At 42.8% G+C, this 19,090-nt stretch overlaps 1 protein-coding gene across 18 annotated transcripts in view; it reads right to left on the bottom strand.

Annotated features, from left to right (window-relative positions):
- RIMBP2 (RIMS binding protein 2) overlaps positions 1–19,090 on the bottom strand; it is a 598,797-nt gene that overhangs the window by 100,594 nt on the left and 479,113 nt on the right. For 16 of the 18 annotated variants that reach the window (XM_033956341.1, XM_033956346.1, XM_033956345.1 and 13 more), the window contains one exon: positions 14,646–14,804. The exons of 1 other annotated variant lie outside the window; for it this stretch is intronic. In XM_033956341.1, coding sequence (XP_033812232.1) covers positions 14,646–14,804 — 159 coding nt within the window. Of the gene's footprint in view, positions 1–10,597; positions 11,339–14,645; positions 14,805–19,090 lie in introns of all 18 variants that reach the window. One more of the 18 variants, XM_033956357.1, reaches the window with a different exon arrangement.

The following is a 19,090-nucleotide window of genomic DNA, read 5'->3' as shown; positions in this document are numbered from 1 at the left end:
GGGTGTTATTTCTGGGTAGTTGTTTTAGAATCTCTTCCAGTGGTTTGTCAGTATCTCCTTCTGGTCCAAGGAAGGAAACTTTGTCAACCTTAGCATTGACCTTCAGAATATGTTTGTAACAGCGCTGCTTGTGTGGCATTAGGCTATGTAGTGATCGAAAGAAAAAAACAGACCTTTGCACATTTTTGCACTATATGGTGGGTGTATGAGGAGATTCATTTCCTGCACAGTTAAGTCCATTTTTTCTACTGAATAATAGTATAGGTACAATGAAAGTAAATAGCAAAAATGTTTGAGTAGATAATTAAGGAAATCTTTTTCATATTGCTTGCTTATGGACTGGGAAAAAAGACTGTTCAAGCAAATGTCTCCAGAACTGCTTTAATGGAAAAATGTGATTTTTTTTTTTTTAAGTAAGAACATAAGAACATAAGAAGTTGCCTCCGCTGAGGCAGACCATAGGTCCATCCTGCTCAGCGGTCCGCACCCGCGGCGGCCCATCAGGCCCATTGCCTGAGCAATGGTCTATTCCTATCTATACCCCCCAATCCCTTTTTCTTCTAGGAATCTATCCAAACCTTCTTTGAAACCATTTAATGTTTTCTTGTCTACAACAGCCTCTGGAAGCGCGTTCCATGTATCCACCACCCTCTGAGTGAAAAAGAACTTCCTAGCGTTTGTTCTAAACCTGTCCCCTTTCAATTTCTCCGAGTGCCCCCTTGTACTTGTGGCGCCCCTTAATTTGAAAAATCTGCCCCTGTCTATTTTTTCTATGCCCTTCAGGATCTTGAAGGTTTCTATCATGTCTCCTCTAAGTCTTCGCTTCTCCAGGGAGAAAAGTCCCAACTGCTTCAATCTGTCGGTATATGGGAGATTTTCCATTCCCTTTATCAGTTTGGTTGCTCTTCTTTGTACTCCCTCAAGTACCCGCCATGTCTTTCTTGAGGTACGGCGACCAGTACTGGACACAGTACTCCAGATGCGGCCGTACCATTGCACGATACAGCGGCATGATGACTTCCTTCGTCCTGGTCGTAATACCCTTCTTAATGATACCCAGCATTCTGTTTGCTTTCCTAGAGGCTGTGGCGCATTGCGCCGATGCCTTCAGTGTTGCGTCTACCATCACTCCCAGGTCTCTCTCCAGGTTACTAACCCCTAGTGGTGTTCCCCCCATTTTGTATGTGAACATCGGGTTCTTTTTCCCCACGTGCATGACCTTGCATTTCCCCACGTTGAAGCTCATCTGCCACTTTTCGGCCCACTTTTCCAGCTGCGTTAGATCCTTTTGGAGATCCTCGCAGTCTTCCTTGGTTTGAGCCCTGCTGTATAGTTTGGTGTCATCTGCAAATTTAATGACTTCACACTTAGTTCCCGCCTCTAGATCATTTATGTAGATATTGAACAAGAGCGGTCCCAGCACCGACCCTTGCGGAACTCCGCTCGTGACCCCTTTCCAGTCTGAGTAGTGGCCCTTTACGCCAACCCTCTGCTTCCTGTTTGCCAGCCAGTTTTTGATCCATCGGTGGACCTCCCCTTGTACCCCGTGGTTCCATATCTTTTTAAGCAGTCTTTCGTGTGGCACCTTGTCGAAGGCTTTTTGGAAGTCAAGGTAAATGATGTCTATAGATTCCCCTTTATCCACCTGGCTGTTCACTCCCTCAAAGAAGTACAATAAGTTTGTGAGGCATGACATACCCTTACAGAAGCCATGTTGACTCGGTTTTAGCTGCCCATTTTTTTCGATGTGTTCACAGATGCTGTCTTTAATCAGTGCCTCCATCATCTTTCCCGGGACTGAGGTCAGGCTCACCGGCCTGTAGTTTCCTGGGTCCCCCCTTGCGCCCTTCTTGAAGATGGGCGTGACATTTGCTATTTTCCAATCCTCCGGGATCTCTCCGGTTTTTAAGGATAGGTTGCATATCTGTCGAAGTGGCTCCGCTATTACGTCTTTTAGTTCCTTGAGTACCCTTGGGTGAATGCCATCTGGACCCGGCGATTTGTCGCTCTTTAGTCTGTCAATCTGCTTGAGTACATCTTCTTGGCTTACCTCTAAATCGACCAGCTTATCGTCTTGTTCTCCTATTACGATCTCCTCGGGTTCTGGTATGGTGGTTATATTCTCCATCGTGAAGACTGATGTGAAGAACTCATTTAACCTGTCAGCTATCTCTTTCTCTTCTTTTACAACTCCCTTTCTGTCTCCATCGTCCAATGGTCCCACTTCTTCTCTCGCCGGTTGCTTCCCCTTGACGTATCTGAAGAACGACTTGAAGTTTGTTGCTTCCTTTGCCAGTCTCTCTTCATATTCTCTTTTTGCTTTTCTAATCACTCGGTGACACTCTTTCTGGTGTTCTTTGTGCCCTTTTTGGTTCTCCTCTGTTTGGTCTTTTTTCCATTTTCTGAACGATGCTTTCTTGTCGCTTATCGCCTTCTTCACTGCACTTGTTATCCACATTGGGTTTTTTGTTCTATTTTTTTGCACCCTTTTCTAAACTTGGGGATGCATATGCTTTGTGCTTCGTGCACAGTCTCCTTGAATAAGGTCCAGGCTTTTTCTACGGATTCCTTCTTCCCTATGTTGCCTTTGAGCTTCTTTCCCACCATTTTTCTCATGGCATCATAATTTCCTTTTTTGAAGTTGAGTGCCGTCGTTGTGGTTCTTTTCCCCTTTGATGATCCAATTTCAAGCCTGCACTGGATCATGTTGTGATCGCTGTTACCTAGTGGGGGTAATACCGCCACCTCCTTTGCTGTCCCCCCTAGTCCGTTGAAGATTAGGTCAAGAGTGGCATCGCCCCTTGTCGGCTCCATGACCAGCTGCTCCATGAAACAGTCCCTCGTGACTTCTATGAATTTTGTCTCTTTTGCGCAGTTTGAGTGCCCAATACTCCAGTCTATCCCAGGATGGTTGAAGTCCCCCATCACCACCACATTTCCGCTTCTGCATACCTGCTTCAGTTCAGCCTCCATCTCCTGGTCGATTTCTTCCGGTTGTCCAGGTGGGCGGTAGTACAGACCCAGTTTAATGTCTGCTCCTGCTCCTCCCTGTAGCTTAACCCATAGTGATTCCAGGCCATCCGCCCGTACTGTTGTTTCCGTCCTGGCTGATGGTATGGAGTCTTTTATGTACAGCGCTATTCCTCCACCCTTTTTATGTGTCCTGTCTTTCCTGTATAGTTTGTACCCTGGTATGGCCACATCCCATTGATTGTCCTCGGTCCACCACGTTTCTGTGACTCCAATTATGTCTAGGTCCTTATTGCTGGCTGTGATTTCCAGTTCTCCCATTTTGGCCCTCAGGCTCCTAGCATTTGTGTATAGGCAGTTTAAGACCCAGTTTTTAGTCCTCTCTTTTTGTTTCCCTTGTGCTTTGGTATTCCTGTAGTTTCCCCCATGGTTTGCCAGCTCCTGAGCTTCGTCCTCCTCCTGTTGTGTGTGTGTGACGTCCTCTGCCTGTTTCCCCTGCTCCTCCTGCTCTCCTAGTTCCCACTCCGTCCTGGGCTCTTTTTCACAATGACTTTGCCCCTCTGTTTCCTGTTGTTCTGTGTTGGTGCCGCTTACCTGGTCCATTTGTGCCCTTGATCCCTGCAATGCGTCTTTAGGTCCTTTTTCATCCCATACACCCTCAGACTCGAGTCCTCTTTTACACTGTCCCAGTTCAGTACCTTTGTCAGGTACTGATGTCCGATGTGTCGAGGTCAGGTCGACTATCGGCTTTCCCCTTCTTCTCAGTTTAAAGCCAAGTCTATGACGTTCAGGACTTTGTGAAATTTATTGTTGTTGTGAAATTTATTGTCATACTTTGTTTAAACTTAAAAAGCGGTGTCATTAACAGTGAATCTAATCGAAAAATCGATTCAACAGGGTGAATCGGATCGAATGAAATATTTTTCTCTGAATCGGGCAGCACTATTGGCTACCATGAGAATGGGCTACTGGGCATGATGGACCATTGGTGTGACCCAGTTAGGCTATTCTTATGTTATGTTCTCATCTGTAGGGGCCTTTGTTTTCACTTCTTATTTTAATGTATTTTTTTCCTGGGAACTTATCAGTGTTTTTTTATAATGGGAACAAAAATGGAAGAGAATTAATGTGTGTGGAATGGGGGGGGGGTAACTAATTTCTTCAGCTAAATAATTCAATCCACTTCAAACAGACATAGGAGAACTCACGCACCATTCACACACCCTCCAACCAAAAACGTCAAAAGAAAAAAACTGTTCGACAACCTCCTAGCCATTCGAGCTGCAACACTTGACCCCCAACTCTACAACCTATTGACCTCGACCACAAACTACAAAACCTTAAAAAAAGAAATAAAAACCCTTCTATTAAAAAAACACATAAAACCAAACTAACATAATCAGAACTGTCCCAAGCATCACCTGCAACTACTCCATATGTACTTCTGATGTCATGACAATTCAGACATAATTTATGTTATGTTATGTTTGGAATAATGGTTACATAAATGAGGTTCAATAAAAGAAAATTTTCTGTGGGAGCATTTGTTGGAACTTCTGTTATCCTGATTTCTTCTATCTGTGGGCTTTCTTTAGCTAACCTACTTATCTGGGGCTTTCCACTTCTGCAGCTGCCCTTTTCACGGTCCACTTTGCGCTTGCACTCTCTGGGGAGGGGGGGTTGGGTCTGGGCTTGGTGGGGTAGGTGTGTCTGGTAGTTTTGTCTGGGTGGTGGCTGGGTGTTTCTTGGGTGCTTGTTGTGCGGATTGGTGTGTCTGGTGAGCGGTCTGGGTGTTGTTGCTTGTGGGGGTTTTTTTCATTATAAAATATGGCTGAGGGTCTAGTCCGGCTTATTATTCTTGTGGGTTCTGGGGTGGGATTTGTTTGCTTGCCCCAAGTTTTGGCCTTTTGTTGTGTATTGCTATGCCTCTCATTGGCAATTTTCTCTTGGGAGAGGCTTGTTCATGCTTGTTGTTGCTGTTACTCTCATTCTGTGTTCTTTTTGATAATGTATAAGTTTCTGTACAGACCATGGTTGCTTGTCTGGACCTTTTGCCATTCTCAATAAAAATACTTTGGAAAAAAAAAAAAAAAAAAAAAAGAAAATTTTCACTGCCTGTTTCTATTCTGACCATTTATTCCATTTCATGGTTATTGCAAAAAAAAAAAAAAAAAAAAAAAATTTTACATGAGGGGGGGGGGGGTGTCAAAAAATGATGGGCCCCGGGTGCCACATACCCTAGGTACGCCACTGAGTAGATCCATCACGAACATGCTGGTTTTAAGAAGGGATTGGACAATTTCCTGGAGGAAAAGTCCATAATCTGTTATTAAGACATGGAGGAAGCCACTGCTTGTGCTGGATCAGTAGCATGGAATGTTGCTACTCCTTGGGTTTTGGCCAGATACTAGGGACCTGGATTGGCCACTGTGAGAATGGGCTACGGGCTTGAGAGACCATTAGTCTGACCTAGTACGGCTATTTTTATGTTCTTATATGAGCCAAGTATAAGACAATGAAGCCATTGTAACATCACTGATGAGGTTGATTCTGAGGCACTGTGGAATGAGGCATTATGACATCACAATCTCAGCTCTGGAATGTTGCTCTCATTGGTGTTCCGAAATCTTGCTATTCTTTGAGATGCTGGAATGTTGCTGCTCTTTGGGTTTTTGCCAGGTACTAGTGACCTGGATTGGCCACCATGATAACGGGCTACTGGGCTTGATGGGCCATTGGTCTGACCCAGTAAGGCTATTCTTATGTTCTTAAATTGACTTGGATATATTGCCTTCTTAATATGCATATCTCTTTTATGATATTCATGGTGGATATCCTGAAAATCTGACTGGAAAGGGAGTACTCTAGGACTGGCTTGGGAAACACTGCTGCACTGGGAACTATAGACTACTTAGTAAATTAATAGAATCATTGTTAACAGAGAAGATATTGCAGGGTCCAAGGCAGCATGGTTTTACAATTAGCTCCTGTCAGATGAAGCTGATCAGGTTTGTTCATAGGGTGACCAGAGTTTTGCATGGGGAGAGGGCTAGATGTGATGTACTTAGATTTCATCACAGCTTTTGATATTGTTCCAAATAGGCAACTTGTAAATAAACAATCCTGGTATGGACTCTAAAGAGACTGACTGGATTGGAAATTGTGTGAGTGAGAAGCAACATAGGGTATCGAGAAATGGAACTAAGCATCACTAGTGGTATGCCACAAAGGATCAGTCCTTACACCAGTTCTTCTCTACATTTTTGTAAGCCATATTGCAGAAAGGCTGTCAGGAACAGTTTGTTTCTATGTGGACGACACCGCAATCTGCAACAAGATAGACAATATGGAAGGTGTAGGTAATCTAGAGGAATGGTCTAGAGTTTGGCAGACGAGATTTAAGACTAATAAATGCAAGGTTGTGTATTTGGCTGTAAAAACCCAGGAGAGAATAGTGGTTTCATTCTAGGGTGATTGTATCTGATGACATGAATGAGGCCAACCAGATAGATGACGTGATGGCAAAAGTCAGAAGAGTGCTTGAGTGAATAAAGAGAGATCTGGCCATAAGAAAAAGAAAATGATAGTATCTCTGTATGAGTCTGAAGTGAGACCTCATTTGGAGCACTTTGGGAGTTGTGGAGACCACACCTTCTATAAACAGGACAGAGTCATCATTGTCATAAAGCACATAGGGACATATTCTTCAGAAAACACGGGAAAAGGGATGTATGACGGACATTTAAATACCTTTAAGGTGTATTAATGGATTGGAGATGGGTCTCTTTCTTTAAAAAGAAGTCATTGGAATAAGGGGAATCAAAGAATGAGTTTGAAAAGAGTAGACTCGGGAACAGTCTAAGGAAATGTCTCTTTATATAGTGGATGGTAGATGTGTGGAACAGCCTCCCAGTGGAAGTGATGGAGATGATGACAGCATCTGAAGTCAAGCAAAGCAAAGAAGATTTATAAGAGAAAGTATTGTAATTTATTAGTTGGCATGGATTTAGCAGACTGGTTAGACCAGGGATCTCAAAGTCCCTCCTTGAGGGCCGCAATCCAGTCGGGTTTTCAGGAATTCCCCAATGAATATGCATTGAAAGCAGTGCATGCACAAAGATCTCATGCATATTCATTGGGGAAATCCTGAAAACCCAACTGGATTGCGGCCCTCGAGGAGGGACTTTGAGACCCCTGGGTTAGACCATATGATCCTTTTCTATGTTTCTAGGTATGACTCACTTGCTGGAGATAGTCAACTGAATGCCATTTTCTTCTCATAATCCAACAGAAGTACTTGACCAAATTCAGCCTTTTTCTCAACTCTGTGCATGCTAGATTTGGGGAGAAGGGAAGGGAAGCGGGTCACTGATATGAAAATATCATTTGCTCTCTTGAAGATATAAATCCCATGCGCTTCCTCATGATAAAACTTAAAAAAATTAACACCCAGCTCGTTCTTAGGAGGAAAGATGGGCCGCCACTTGTGATTCATGGAACTGTTCTATGTTTTAATTATATATTAGCTTTACAAACCACCTTCATGAAGAGATTCACTCAAGGTGTTATACAGCAGCTATATGACCATTTCTTTTTTTCTTTTCAATTTTTTATTGATTTTTAATCAAAAACAGTGTCATACAAATGAAAGAACAAAAGATATTCCACATATTCCACTATTATCTATACAGGTAACGCGAGAAAGGGCATCACCAGAACTGCTATCCAGGGACAGCAAGATCAATATAATGCAAATAAGAGGGAGAAGGGAGATTAGAGTGTAGTAACATAGTAACATAGTAACATAGTAGATGACGGCAGATAAAGACCCGAATGGTCCATCCAGTCTGCCCAACCTGATTCAATTTAAAAAATTTTTTTTTTTTTTTTTTTTTTTTTTTTCTTCTTAGCTATTTCTGGGCGAGAATCCAAAGCTTTACCCGGTACTGTGCTTGGGTTCCAACTGCCGAAATCTCTGTTAAGACTTACTCCAGCCCATCTACACCCTCCTAGCCATTGAAGCCCTCCCCTGCCCATCCTCCTCCAAACGGCCATACACAGACACAGACCGTACAAGTCTGCCCAGTAACTGGCCTAGTTCAATCTTTAATATTATTTTCTGATTCTAAATCTTCTGTGTTCATCCCACGCTTCTTTGAACTCAGTCACAGTTTTACTCTCCACCACCTCTCCCGGGAGCGCATTCCAGGCATCCACCACCCTCTCCGTAAAGTAGAATTTCCTAACATTGCCCCTGAATCTACCACCCCTCAACCTCAAATTATGTCCTCTGGTTTTACCATTTTCCTTTCTCTGGAAAAGATTTTGTTCTACGTTAATACCCTTTAAGTATTTGAACGTCTGAATCATATCTCCCCTGTCTCTCCTTTCCTCTAGGGTATACATATTCAGGGCTTCCAGTCTCTCCTCATATGTATTTTGGAACATCTAGTTTTATCTGACTTAGGGCTAAATTCACTAAGCAAACCGATCGTGTACCGATTGGTTTGTGACCCCTTTGCGACCCAATTTCCCTCCGACCCGATTCACGAACCTCTGTCCCGATCATCCTCCAAACCGCGAATGCAAATGAGGGGGAACGGCATTGAAATGACGGCAGGCAGTGATTCATAAACCAAAACCCTGCAACACCGACTAGGCTGGCCGATTACAAACAAGCGACTGCTGGGGACCAGTCGTTCACAGCTTTCTGACTGCCATCTCCTGCTCTGCTTTCTGTCTTTCCAGCTCTCTGTCCCTGACTCTCCTGCTCTCTCTGCCCCAACTTTCTGCGGTGATTTTCTCCTGCCGCCCTGCTCTGGCCCGAATTTGCTCTCCTGCTTCCTACTCTCTGCCCCTGAATCTGCTCTCCTGCCTGCCCCGAATCTCTCCTGCCGCCTCGACTGGCCGCCCTGCTCTGATCCCGAATCTTTCCTGCCCTTCCCCACACTATGAGCCCGTGGTACGAGACGGGCTCGCAAAGAGTAAAAATAAAAAAGTAAAAGTAAAAAAAAAAAGGTCACTGCTCTTAAGCATGCGCAGACCATCTACAGATGGTCTACGCATGCGTCGGACAGTCGGATGGGGGCATGATTGAGGGCGATTCGTGAATCAGCCCCCCCCCCCCGGACACGGATTGGATCCGATCCCTCACGGATTGGATCCGATCTGTGCCCTTTGTGAATCTAGCCCTTAAAGACCATGCTTTCTAGTGTGTCTGGCTTCTTGCCCAAAAGAGACTTCTAGATCACTTAAGCACCCCTTTTCTAAGTTTCTATTCTGCGATTATTTTGGCACCGATGCTCTGGCAGCAGGCACTACCTGTCCCAAGAGGTGCCCTTACAAGTATGACAAGAGCAATTACCTGATAGTCACTTTGTCCATAATTTACGAACTAATTTTCAAAGGGGCACCCAGAGCAAAGTTTCACTTTGAAAGTCTGGGCCAGCGCTCACACAGCAGGTACGAAGTATGCATAGGAATTCTAAAATAAAACACTCGCATGTATATTCCAGTGCTTGCCAACAGCCCTCCTCAGCTCAATCCATTTTTCAGCTTGTCTAAAAGTACATGCGACACACACATCTTTTAGACATGTTCAAGTGTGGCCCAGTCCCTCCTGCAACCTTTCAGCCATGTTAACAGAGTATGGCAGTGCAATATTTTCAACCCCATTTTAACACTCAGATCATTCAAGAACCACTATGTAACATTTTAAATCTACTCTAGGGAGATTCCAGTAGGTTTTAATTGCCAGTTTATGCTTGCTGATTCCGACCACTCATGAACTAGTACAACTTAACATTTTGCCTAAAATAACAGCTTGATCGGCTAATTTCATCATGCTGTTAAAAGAGTGATCACTGACAATGTCAGTTGGATGAAAAATGTTTGAGCTGGGTCCTCATTTTGTTACTCTGATTAAAATGGAAACAATTCAGGTGGGCTTCATTTAATATAGGAGAGGTTTCTGGCTTCTGCTGACCAATTAAACCGGCTTCTAAAATGGCCAGGTTAGCTGCAAATACTCCCCGGGCAGATATTCAAATGTCTTGTTCAGCCCTGGTTTTTACTGCAGTGCATTAAATTGTCACTTGATTTGGAGACTTTAAGCTGGCCGTCTGACCTATATTTCAGGAGGTTAAACCAACCGTGGAAATCAGTGCTTGATCCAAATCACTCTATGAGAAAATAAGCATTTCCAGCTAGAATGACTTTAAAAGAAAGCTGATCCAGGGGACTTTTCTCTTTTTTTTTTTTACCTAATAAAACACTCTGAAATAAATTATACCCTTCAGGAGCACATTGCATGCAAACAAAAACAAACGATTAGGTAATTGTTCAGCTAACCCTTAATTAAAATTTAGATTCAGTTGTCCTTTAATGGAAGCAGCCGCTGTTGTAGATTTTGGCTTTATTTTTCTGTGGGGCACTCGTTGTTACATCTAAAAGCAAATTAAAGTGATTTCAGCATGGTATAAAGCCTGTGATTCAGCAGAGATTAATAAATCAAAAAGGGATGAGAGTATCAACAAAGAGATCTCAAAGATGGACAGCCAAAAAACAAAAGAAAGTAAATGGATTGATTTGGCAAGCAGATGGTAGAAGGAAGCTTTATTTCACACACCAAAGATTCTTCTGTGTCTCTGTGGGTTGACTTTGGAAGTGGGACAGATGCCCTACAGTCATTCACTTTTAAGTCTGTCTTCCAGCCAGCCTGAATTCCCTCATCATTTAAATGATCTTTTCTATGACATTTTTGGGACTCTTGCTTCTCGTGCTTGGGATTGGCGCAGCTTCTGTTGTCTATAGTGCCAATGGACAAATCTCCAAAATCTTCTTCGACGCTGCTTTGCCTGGTTAAGGTTCTCCTACGGCTCAGCAGCTGTTTGGAGGTTTTCTTGCATGAGCAGTTACTGAACCGTGAGCAGCAGCTCTGCGCAGGCTTTGTGGAAACCAAGTTGGCAGCGTTCCTGAAATTGAGTCGAGCCTCTTCCTCTTCGCTCCCACAGTCTAAGCCACTGTCTGGGCTTCTTGTGAGATTTCTACTTTGTTTGCTTCCTTTCTCTTCAGAAGTAAAGTCCTCCAGACTTAGATCTGTTCCCCCCAACCTGTGCTTTGCGGAATACGAAGGGCGCTGGTGACGGCCATCTTGACTGTAGGTCCTGGGCACTCGAGTGTCTCTAGTTATTAGGCCTTTTATCTTAGAAGACATGCCCACTCCCCCCTTATGTAACAGTTCCGAGTATTCACCGTCTTCCTCGGCAACCTCGGGAATACTGAAAAGTTTTTTACTGTGATGCTGCTGTTGAGAAAATTCAGACGGTTCCATAAAAGCCGCTTCAGTGGTTTGATTCTTACAGCACTCCTTAAGAGTATGTGATGTTAATAGCAGGCAGGGTTATAAAGAGTGTGTGATAAAATAAAAATGGGGGGAAGAGGGAAGGAAAGAAAAATAAAGACAGAATTAGTTTTAGAGGCAATGGCAAACTTAAGGCATGCAGTTTATTCCGTGAGGGGAAGATGTCATGCTCAGAATGGGAATCTGTGAAAATAAAGACATGATTAGGAGGTTGACAACGTGAGAGGTTCAGTACAAACAGAGCAAGCTTGGCATTTCGATGCTCTAGTAAGATCCATGCAGTCAAAACAAAGAAAGAAATACTGCATCCACACACAGCCATGGTGAGAGCTCAGTTCCAGTTTGGGAGGACTGCTCTAGGGTTCACGTCGAAGTCGGCACTTTAGATCATCAGTTGCTAATTTTATGAATCCAAGTTTCTGTCCTACTGTGGAACAGAGCTTGGATTTCCATTCATGTCATTCTCCCTGTTCTGACTGTAACAACATCTTGTGCATTCTAGCTGAGAAATCAACTTGGCAGTGCCTTTGCAAACTATCACGCTGCAAGTTTTCACGTTCTAACCCAGTGCTTCCCGATCTCTGGGCTCCTTTTATCAAGCAGCGAGCGGGGGCTGTTTTCTTACTCTTTGTGACTCTGTACAGCGCTGCGTGTGTCTGGGAGCGCTGTAGAAATAATTAATGGTAGTAGTAGCCTTTTACCGTGGGCCAACGAAGTAAATGCTCTGACAGAAATTGATTAACGTCGCTTCCTAGGAACGGGTCCAGGAAGTGATGTCAGAGGAAGAGCTGGTGCTGGCACGACAGCAGTTTGGGGTTTGCTGCTCATGCCAGGAATGTTACAAAGGTAAGGGGGACGGGAAGCAGCGCACACGCATGGCAGGGGGGGGGCAGGGAAAGAGCTGGAGTGCAGAGGAGTATGGGTGCCTGTGCCCTCACAAAAATGGCACCCAAGCAGACAGCCCCCACCCCCTTCCTTACTGCGCCACTGTTAGGCTCTATAAAGATCACAGACCTTAGACTAGCATACATTTATGGGTCCTTTTACTAAGGTGTGCTAGTGATTTTAGTGCACGCTAAACGTTAATGCGTCCATTATATCCTATGGGCGCGTTAGCGTTTAGCGTGCGCTAAAACAGCTAGCGCGCCTTAGTAAAAGGACCCCTTATTTATTTACTTAAAAATTTTCTTTGCTGCTTATGACCTAAGCAGATTACAATAAAACAGACACAAAATATTTCCCATAATCTTCATAACAAAACAGATTACAACAAATAACCCTACATCATCCCCTCTTACAAATATTTAAGAGAGAAGAATCTCACAAAGGCATTTTAGTCTAAAAGAAATTGAATGAGTGTCAGAGCATTTACCTTGCTGGCCCGCGGTCAAAGGCTCGGCCGCTGCTTGATAAAAGGAGCACTTTGCATGCCTGTGACCTCGTGATTGTGGCCAAATAAAACTGCGTGGCCCCCTGGAGGTATGGAGTAATGATGCAACTATAGAGAATCCAACTATAGAGAATCCAAACTTAGGTGCTCTGACCCCTTTTGGAGTCCCTACTCATAGTCTGGGAAGCTCTGTCCTAACCGAATCGGATGTATAATATGGAATAATAAATATTGTCTAGCTGTATCTGTTGGGATTGATGATCTACAATCTATCCATATGAAACATGGCATATATTATTTTTCCAATCCAAAAAGGGAAGGGAGAGGGGACTTGTTTGCCGTGTTTTTGTGGCTTTGGTGTTCAAGGCTGACATTCAGGGTGGTGGGCACTTGGGGATTGGGTGACTTGCCCAGGGTCACAGGGGGCAGCACTGGGAATTGATCTCACAATCTCAAAATGCAGAGGCAGCAGCTCTACCAGTGAACCACACCTTCCCCCTTCTTCTTAGTTAACCCAATTCCCCATCCATATCTATCACATATATACCACATATATAGCAGAAACACTGAACAATTCCTCAGACTGATTTTTCTGCCTGGACTAGCATATAGGAGTTCTGCACAGAAAATGTGTTTGACAAGCATCTGTCACAAATAAATCACTTGTGACAAATTTACAGTTTACAATCCTGTAGCAAAGAGGAAGGCTGCAAGATTATGCGGCTCATGTCCCTATGTTGCAACATTTAAAGTGTATATCTATTACACACCATCCAATACTAATTTAGAATAGAAGCATAGCCAGGTTTTGACATCTGGAAGAGCAGACCTTTTGCTAAATAGGTGCTGGTGAAAGGCTGCAGGCCCATTTCACATAGGCATCATTTCATTCAAAATCCCGTCGCCTTGCACTCCACCTAGCTATGCATCTGACTTCGATGTGCACATTTATTAGACAAGGAGATTTTGGAATTAGCTTATACCTTTTTTTTTTTAAATTGTAGCTCAAGGAAATTTGTGTTCAGCTAAGTCAGCATGTTTCTTTCCCCGGCGAGCTTACAATCTACATTCATACCTGAGGTAATGGAAGATTAAGTGACTTGCCAAGCTCATAAAGAGAAGAAGTGGGATTTAAGCTCTGGCTTCCTTGGTTCTCATTCTTAGGTTATTCCTCCACTTCTAGACTTCTCCTCAGTGCTTGCAAGCCTAGTTTATCTGTGTCTATGGAAAAATCCAGCTTCCAATTACTGCTCTTCATTCTACTTGCAACCGACAGTTCCCCACTGAATTTGATTTCTACCTATTTCAGTCTTTGTAACAATTTCTCTAAAGTCTTATTCAGTTATACGTGAAAGTGGAAGGGTATGCACATATTTGGGGACCTATGAGTGTTCTGCAGTGGTAGGTACCAGCTGATCAACAGTTGCCGATTTAGAGCCAAGATTACATCTAATCTGCAGTCCTTTTGTGCTCAGGCTGTCCTTCCTATTTAAAAAATAGGAAATAGTTTTGCCAAATTAACTTCACAAGCAATGACTCAGATTTCAGTTTGTTTTTGTGCTTTCTGCATGTCCTCGACCTGATTCTCTTTGAACACCATTGTAGTGGGAGTTTATTAACAGACTGAGGGGGGGGGGGGGGAGATAGAGCATTCTTAAAAGAACCCCCCAATAGAATGAAAGAGAAATCTCCCAAACTCTGATAAGAGATTGAGTGCTGGGCAAGTGCCTTGAAAAAAAAAAGACTCCAAGCTGTGGGCGAAAATGGGCAGATGGCCTTATTCTGCTGCGGCATCTGTACAGTTGAAAGGCTCTATTGACTTAGCAAGCAAAAAGAATCAACCAGAAACTCTGTGCCATGAATAGAAGGAGGAACATGGCACCCTCATCTATACCCTGCTGAGCCTATTAGAGGTGCTCTTACCTTAAGCGTGTTATGAGAAGTTACACTAACTCGCCTTCTTCCTGCATCCTCCAGCTGCATCTCTGAATACAGCTCTTCCTCATCTTCCTCCATGATGTCGGACAAGTCCGAGCCCCTACTGCTCTCTGTATGGTACTCCTCACCATGGCAGCAGTGTGACTGTTTACAACATAACACAACACAACTTTATGCACTGTCTTTCAGACAAACATATATCCCAAAACAAGTCACAGATAAAAGATGTAGAACAATAAAAATGTCATACAAAAACATCAAAGGGGCAATTCTATAACTTGGCAATGAGATGAAGGGGCATGCTTAATGCAAATTCTATAATGGCTTCAAGGCACGCCTATGCTCTTATAGAATGCTAGCACATAACTGCATTGGTGTGCTAAAATATAGGCGTGCAACCCGCGCAAAAGATAGCATTCTCCAAGTTGCACACATCACTGGGTGACACGTCCATTGCCCGCCCACATTCCACTCTTGTACACGCCCCCTTGCAGTTATGTGCTAAGCAACTTTGGCATGTATGTAATAGAATGACGCCTAGTACTTATGCACAGAACTGCCAATTATCGGCGCCTCAGACGTGTGCAATTGCTATTATTCTATAACATTAGGTACCAAGTTATAGAATGATGGGGGTAAGACTTGAGCAATGAAAGTACAATTAGGACTCATAGACAATGGGAAAAGTGTAAACACTGGCAGACAAAGGATGCACACGTGATCATTCTAAACATGGTACGCAGTAGAAGAGAAAGGTCTTCCGCAAGACTATCAGAATAAGAAAGAAGGAAAATCAGCAGAATAGCAGGATGGCTGGGCCTGGGTAGACACAACGGGATGACGGATGGAATGGGAAGTTCTAGCTTTTCAGAATATTGATTGGGGGAGGGGGGGTGATCCTGCATTAGCAAATCTCTGTAATATTTGGACTGAGACATTTCACTATATTTTCTAGCAATAAAATGGTGGAAGTGGATAATAAATAACAATGAATAAAAATACTCCCCTTGTTGAATATGGAAGCACTATCCACAACGGAAGAAAAAGCCTCAGGTATATCACGGCAGAGCAAGAAATGCTCAAACCGCCTCCACTCACATCATCGGCAAAAAAACTTCCGAAGGGAATGTGCAAAAACCACTACTCTATTTTTGCAGGACAAAATTAATAGCCGCCTTTAACTAATTGTGAAGATGTAAGTGATGCAACATGTCATATGGCTGACATGTTGCATCACTTACATCTTCACAATTAGTTAAAGGCGGCTATTAATTTTGTCCTGCAAAAATAGAGTAGTGGTTTTTGCACATTCCCTTCGGAAGTTTTTTGCTGATGATGTGAGTGGAGGAGGTTTGAGCATTTCTTGCTCTGCCGTGATATACCTGAGGCTTTTTCTTCCGTTGTGGATAGTGCTTCCATATTCAACAAGGGGAATATTTTTATTCATTGTTACTGTATTTTCTAGTACATTTTACAAGAAGTTTGCGGACACCAATATTTACCCATACACAAACACCTTCAAGTGTGACTATACGACACCATCCTCTATTTTTTGAAAAACTAAGGGCGTCTTTTACTAAGGTACGCTAGGGCTTTAACGCGTGGAATAGCGCACGCTACATTGCCGCACGCGCTAGACCTTGCATTAAGCTGGCGTCAGTTCTAGAAGCGTAGCGCGCGGTAATTTCCTGCGTGCGCTAAAAATGCTAGCGCACCTTAGTAAAATGAGCTCTAAATATATTTCCTCACATTTTGGGGGGACACATGAAGGACTGCACGACTTTGTAGCTTGCTCCACTTTGCAGCGATGATTTGGCTGCTTATTTAAGCATGATGATGGTGCTTTATGCAATTCTCCAGCGGAGCTACCAAGTATAATCACAAAGCGCCAGAGTCCTCTATCCTGTCCAAATGAACTTACTTTAACAACCTGCATCTTATTTTAGAATTAGCGATGCTCTTGACTTCTTCTGGACTTAAATAAAAACAACTGGTCATCCCCTGTTTCTGAAAAAGTCTGATATCTACAAAGTGTTCATACTAAGAATACAAAAATGATATATCTTTCTCATTTCAGTATTTAATGATTATTTAGAACAATCAACCAAGACAAAACAAATACTTTAGGTATTTGTCTTAGGTTTCTTATAGCTAATATTAATTTTAGTATTATTGTGCTGTACCTTGTGGATACTGTAATTCAGGAAAGCAAAGATAGAAATGGAAGAAAAAAATAGCTGACATGGTAAAACAGGGAGACAAAACGTTTTTTAGATATATCAGTGATAGGAAGAATTAAAAATGTGGCATTGGGAAACTCAAAAGTGAAGGGGAGGAATATCTAGAAGCTGATAAAGAAAAGGCTGAATTGCTTAACAGATATTTCTGTTCTGTGTTCACGGCTGAAGATCCGGGAGCGGGACCACAGAAGACAAATGTGAATAGTGGAGTGGTAGACCCTGATCGATTTTCAGACGGTTGTGTTCATGAGGAGCTAGCTAAATTAAAGGTAGACAAAGCGATGGGGCCGGATGGTATATATCTGAGGGTGCTGAAAGAACTTAGGGTGGTTCCGCTGACTGACTTTTTCAATGCTTCTCTAGAGTTGGGAGTGGTACCGGAGGACTGGAGAAGGGTGTTTATAGTCATAGTTGATTAAAATTTGATTAAACACTTAGCATAAAATTTCAAAGCGTTGTACGTTAAAATCTAAAATAAACAGAAACCATACAAAACAGATTAACTTGGGGGGGAGGGTTAAACAAAAAGGATAGAAGGGGAAAAATTACAATTCTTAAAAAAAAAACCAAAAAAAACCCCCAGAGGATAAAAACAAAAGGAAAGGATTGGGTTGATGTAGGCCCTCTATTCAAAAATAGAAGTAGGGAAAAAGTAGGGAATTACAGGCCAGTAAGTCTGACTTCTGTGGTAAGCAAATTAATGGAAACACTTAATGGTGAAGTTTCTGGAATCCTATGGATTACAAATCTGATCAATTTCTTTGACTGTGTGACCAGAGAATTGGATAGAGGATGTGCGCTAGATGTGGTATATTTAGATTTTAGCAAAGCCTTTGACAGTGTACCACACAGACGGCTAATACATAAACTGAGTGCTCTTGGGATGGGCCTCAAAGTGACGGGCTGGGTCAGGAACTGGTTAAGTGGAAGACGACAGAGGGTAATGGTCAATGGAGATCGCTCTAAGGAAACGGATGTTACTAGCAGTGTGCCTCAAGGTTCTGTTCTTGGGCCTGTTCTTTTTAACATTTTTATAAGTGATATTACTGAAGGGCTGTCAGGTAAGATTTGCCTCTTTGCGGAGGATACCAAAATCTGCAATAGCATAGACACCCTGGATGTTGTGAATGACATGAAGAAAGAGCTAGCGAAGCTTGAAGAATGGTCTGAAATTTGGCAGCTAAAATTTAATGCTAAGAAATACAAGGTCATGCATTTGGGCTGCAAAAACCCAAAGGAATGGTACAGTTTAGGGGGTGAAATCTTATGTGCATGACAGAAGAGTGGGACTTGGGTGTGATTGTATGTAATGATCTTAAGGTGGCCAAACAGGTTGAAAAGGTGACGGCGAAAGCTAGAAGGATGCTAGGTTACATAAGGAGAGGTATGGACAGTAGGAAAAAGGAGGTGAGACCTCATTTAGAATATTGTGTACAATTCTGGAGACCGCATCTTCAAAAAGATATAAAAAGGATGGAATTGGTTCAGAGGAAGGCTACTAAAATGGTGCATGGTCTTTATCATAAGGTATACAGGGACAGATTTAAAGATATCAATATGTATACTTTAGAGGAAAAGTGGGAGAGTGGAGATATCATAGAGATGTTTAAATACCTATGTGGCATAAATGCGCATGAGTCGAGTCTCTTTCAGTTGAAAGAAAGCTCTGGAATAAGAGGGCATACGATGAAGTTGAGAGGTGATAGGCTCCTGAGTAATCATAGGAAATACTTTTTTTTACAGAAAGGGTGGTAGATGCATGGAACAGTCTCCTGGAAGAAGTGGTGGAGACAGAGAATGTGTCTGTATTCAAGAAGGAGTGGGATAGGCACGTGGGATCTCTCAGAGAGAGAAAGACATAATGGTTACTGTGGATGGGCAGACTAGATGGGCCATTTGGCCTTTATCTGCCACCAAGTTTCTATATATCTATAAACAAATATACTTTAATGGAACAGAGTTCAGTCATGGGAAGTCTTGCCTCACCAATGGATCACCATGTAGATAAATATGAGCCAGTTGATGTAGTCTATCTAGACTTTCAAAAAGCTTTTGACATAGCCCTTATAAGAGAATAAAAGATAGAAATAGCGAATAGGATTAAATGGCCAATTCTCTCAATAGAGGAAGGCAAATAATGGAATGCTTCAGGGATCTGTACTGGGACTGATGTTTTGTAGCACATTTATA

Source organism: Geotrypetes seraphini, chromosome 8 (assembly GCF_902459505.1).
Source record: "Geotrypetes seraphini chromosome 8, aGeoSer1.1, whole genome shotgun sequence".
Lineage (NCBI taxonomy): Eukaryota > Metazoa > Chordata > Amphibia > Gymnophiona > Dermophiidae > Geotrypetes > Geotrypetes seraphini.
The sequence above is the reverse complement of the archived record's forward strand: the minus strand, read 5'-3'. Positions and strand labels throughout refer to the sequence as shown.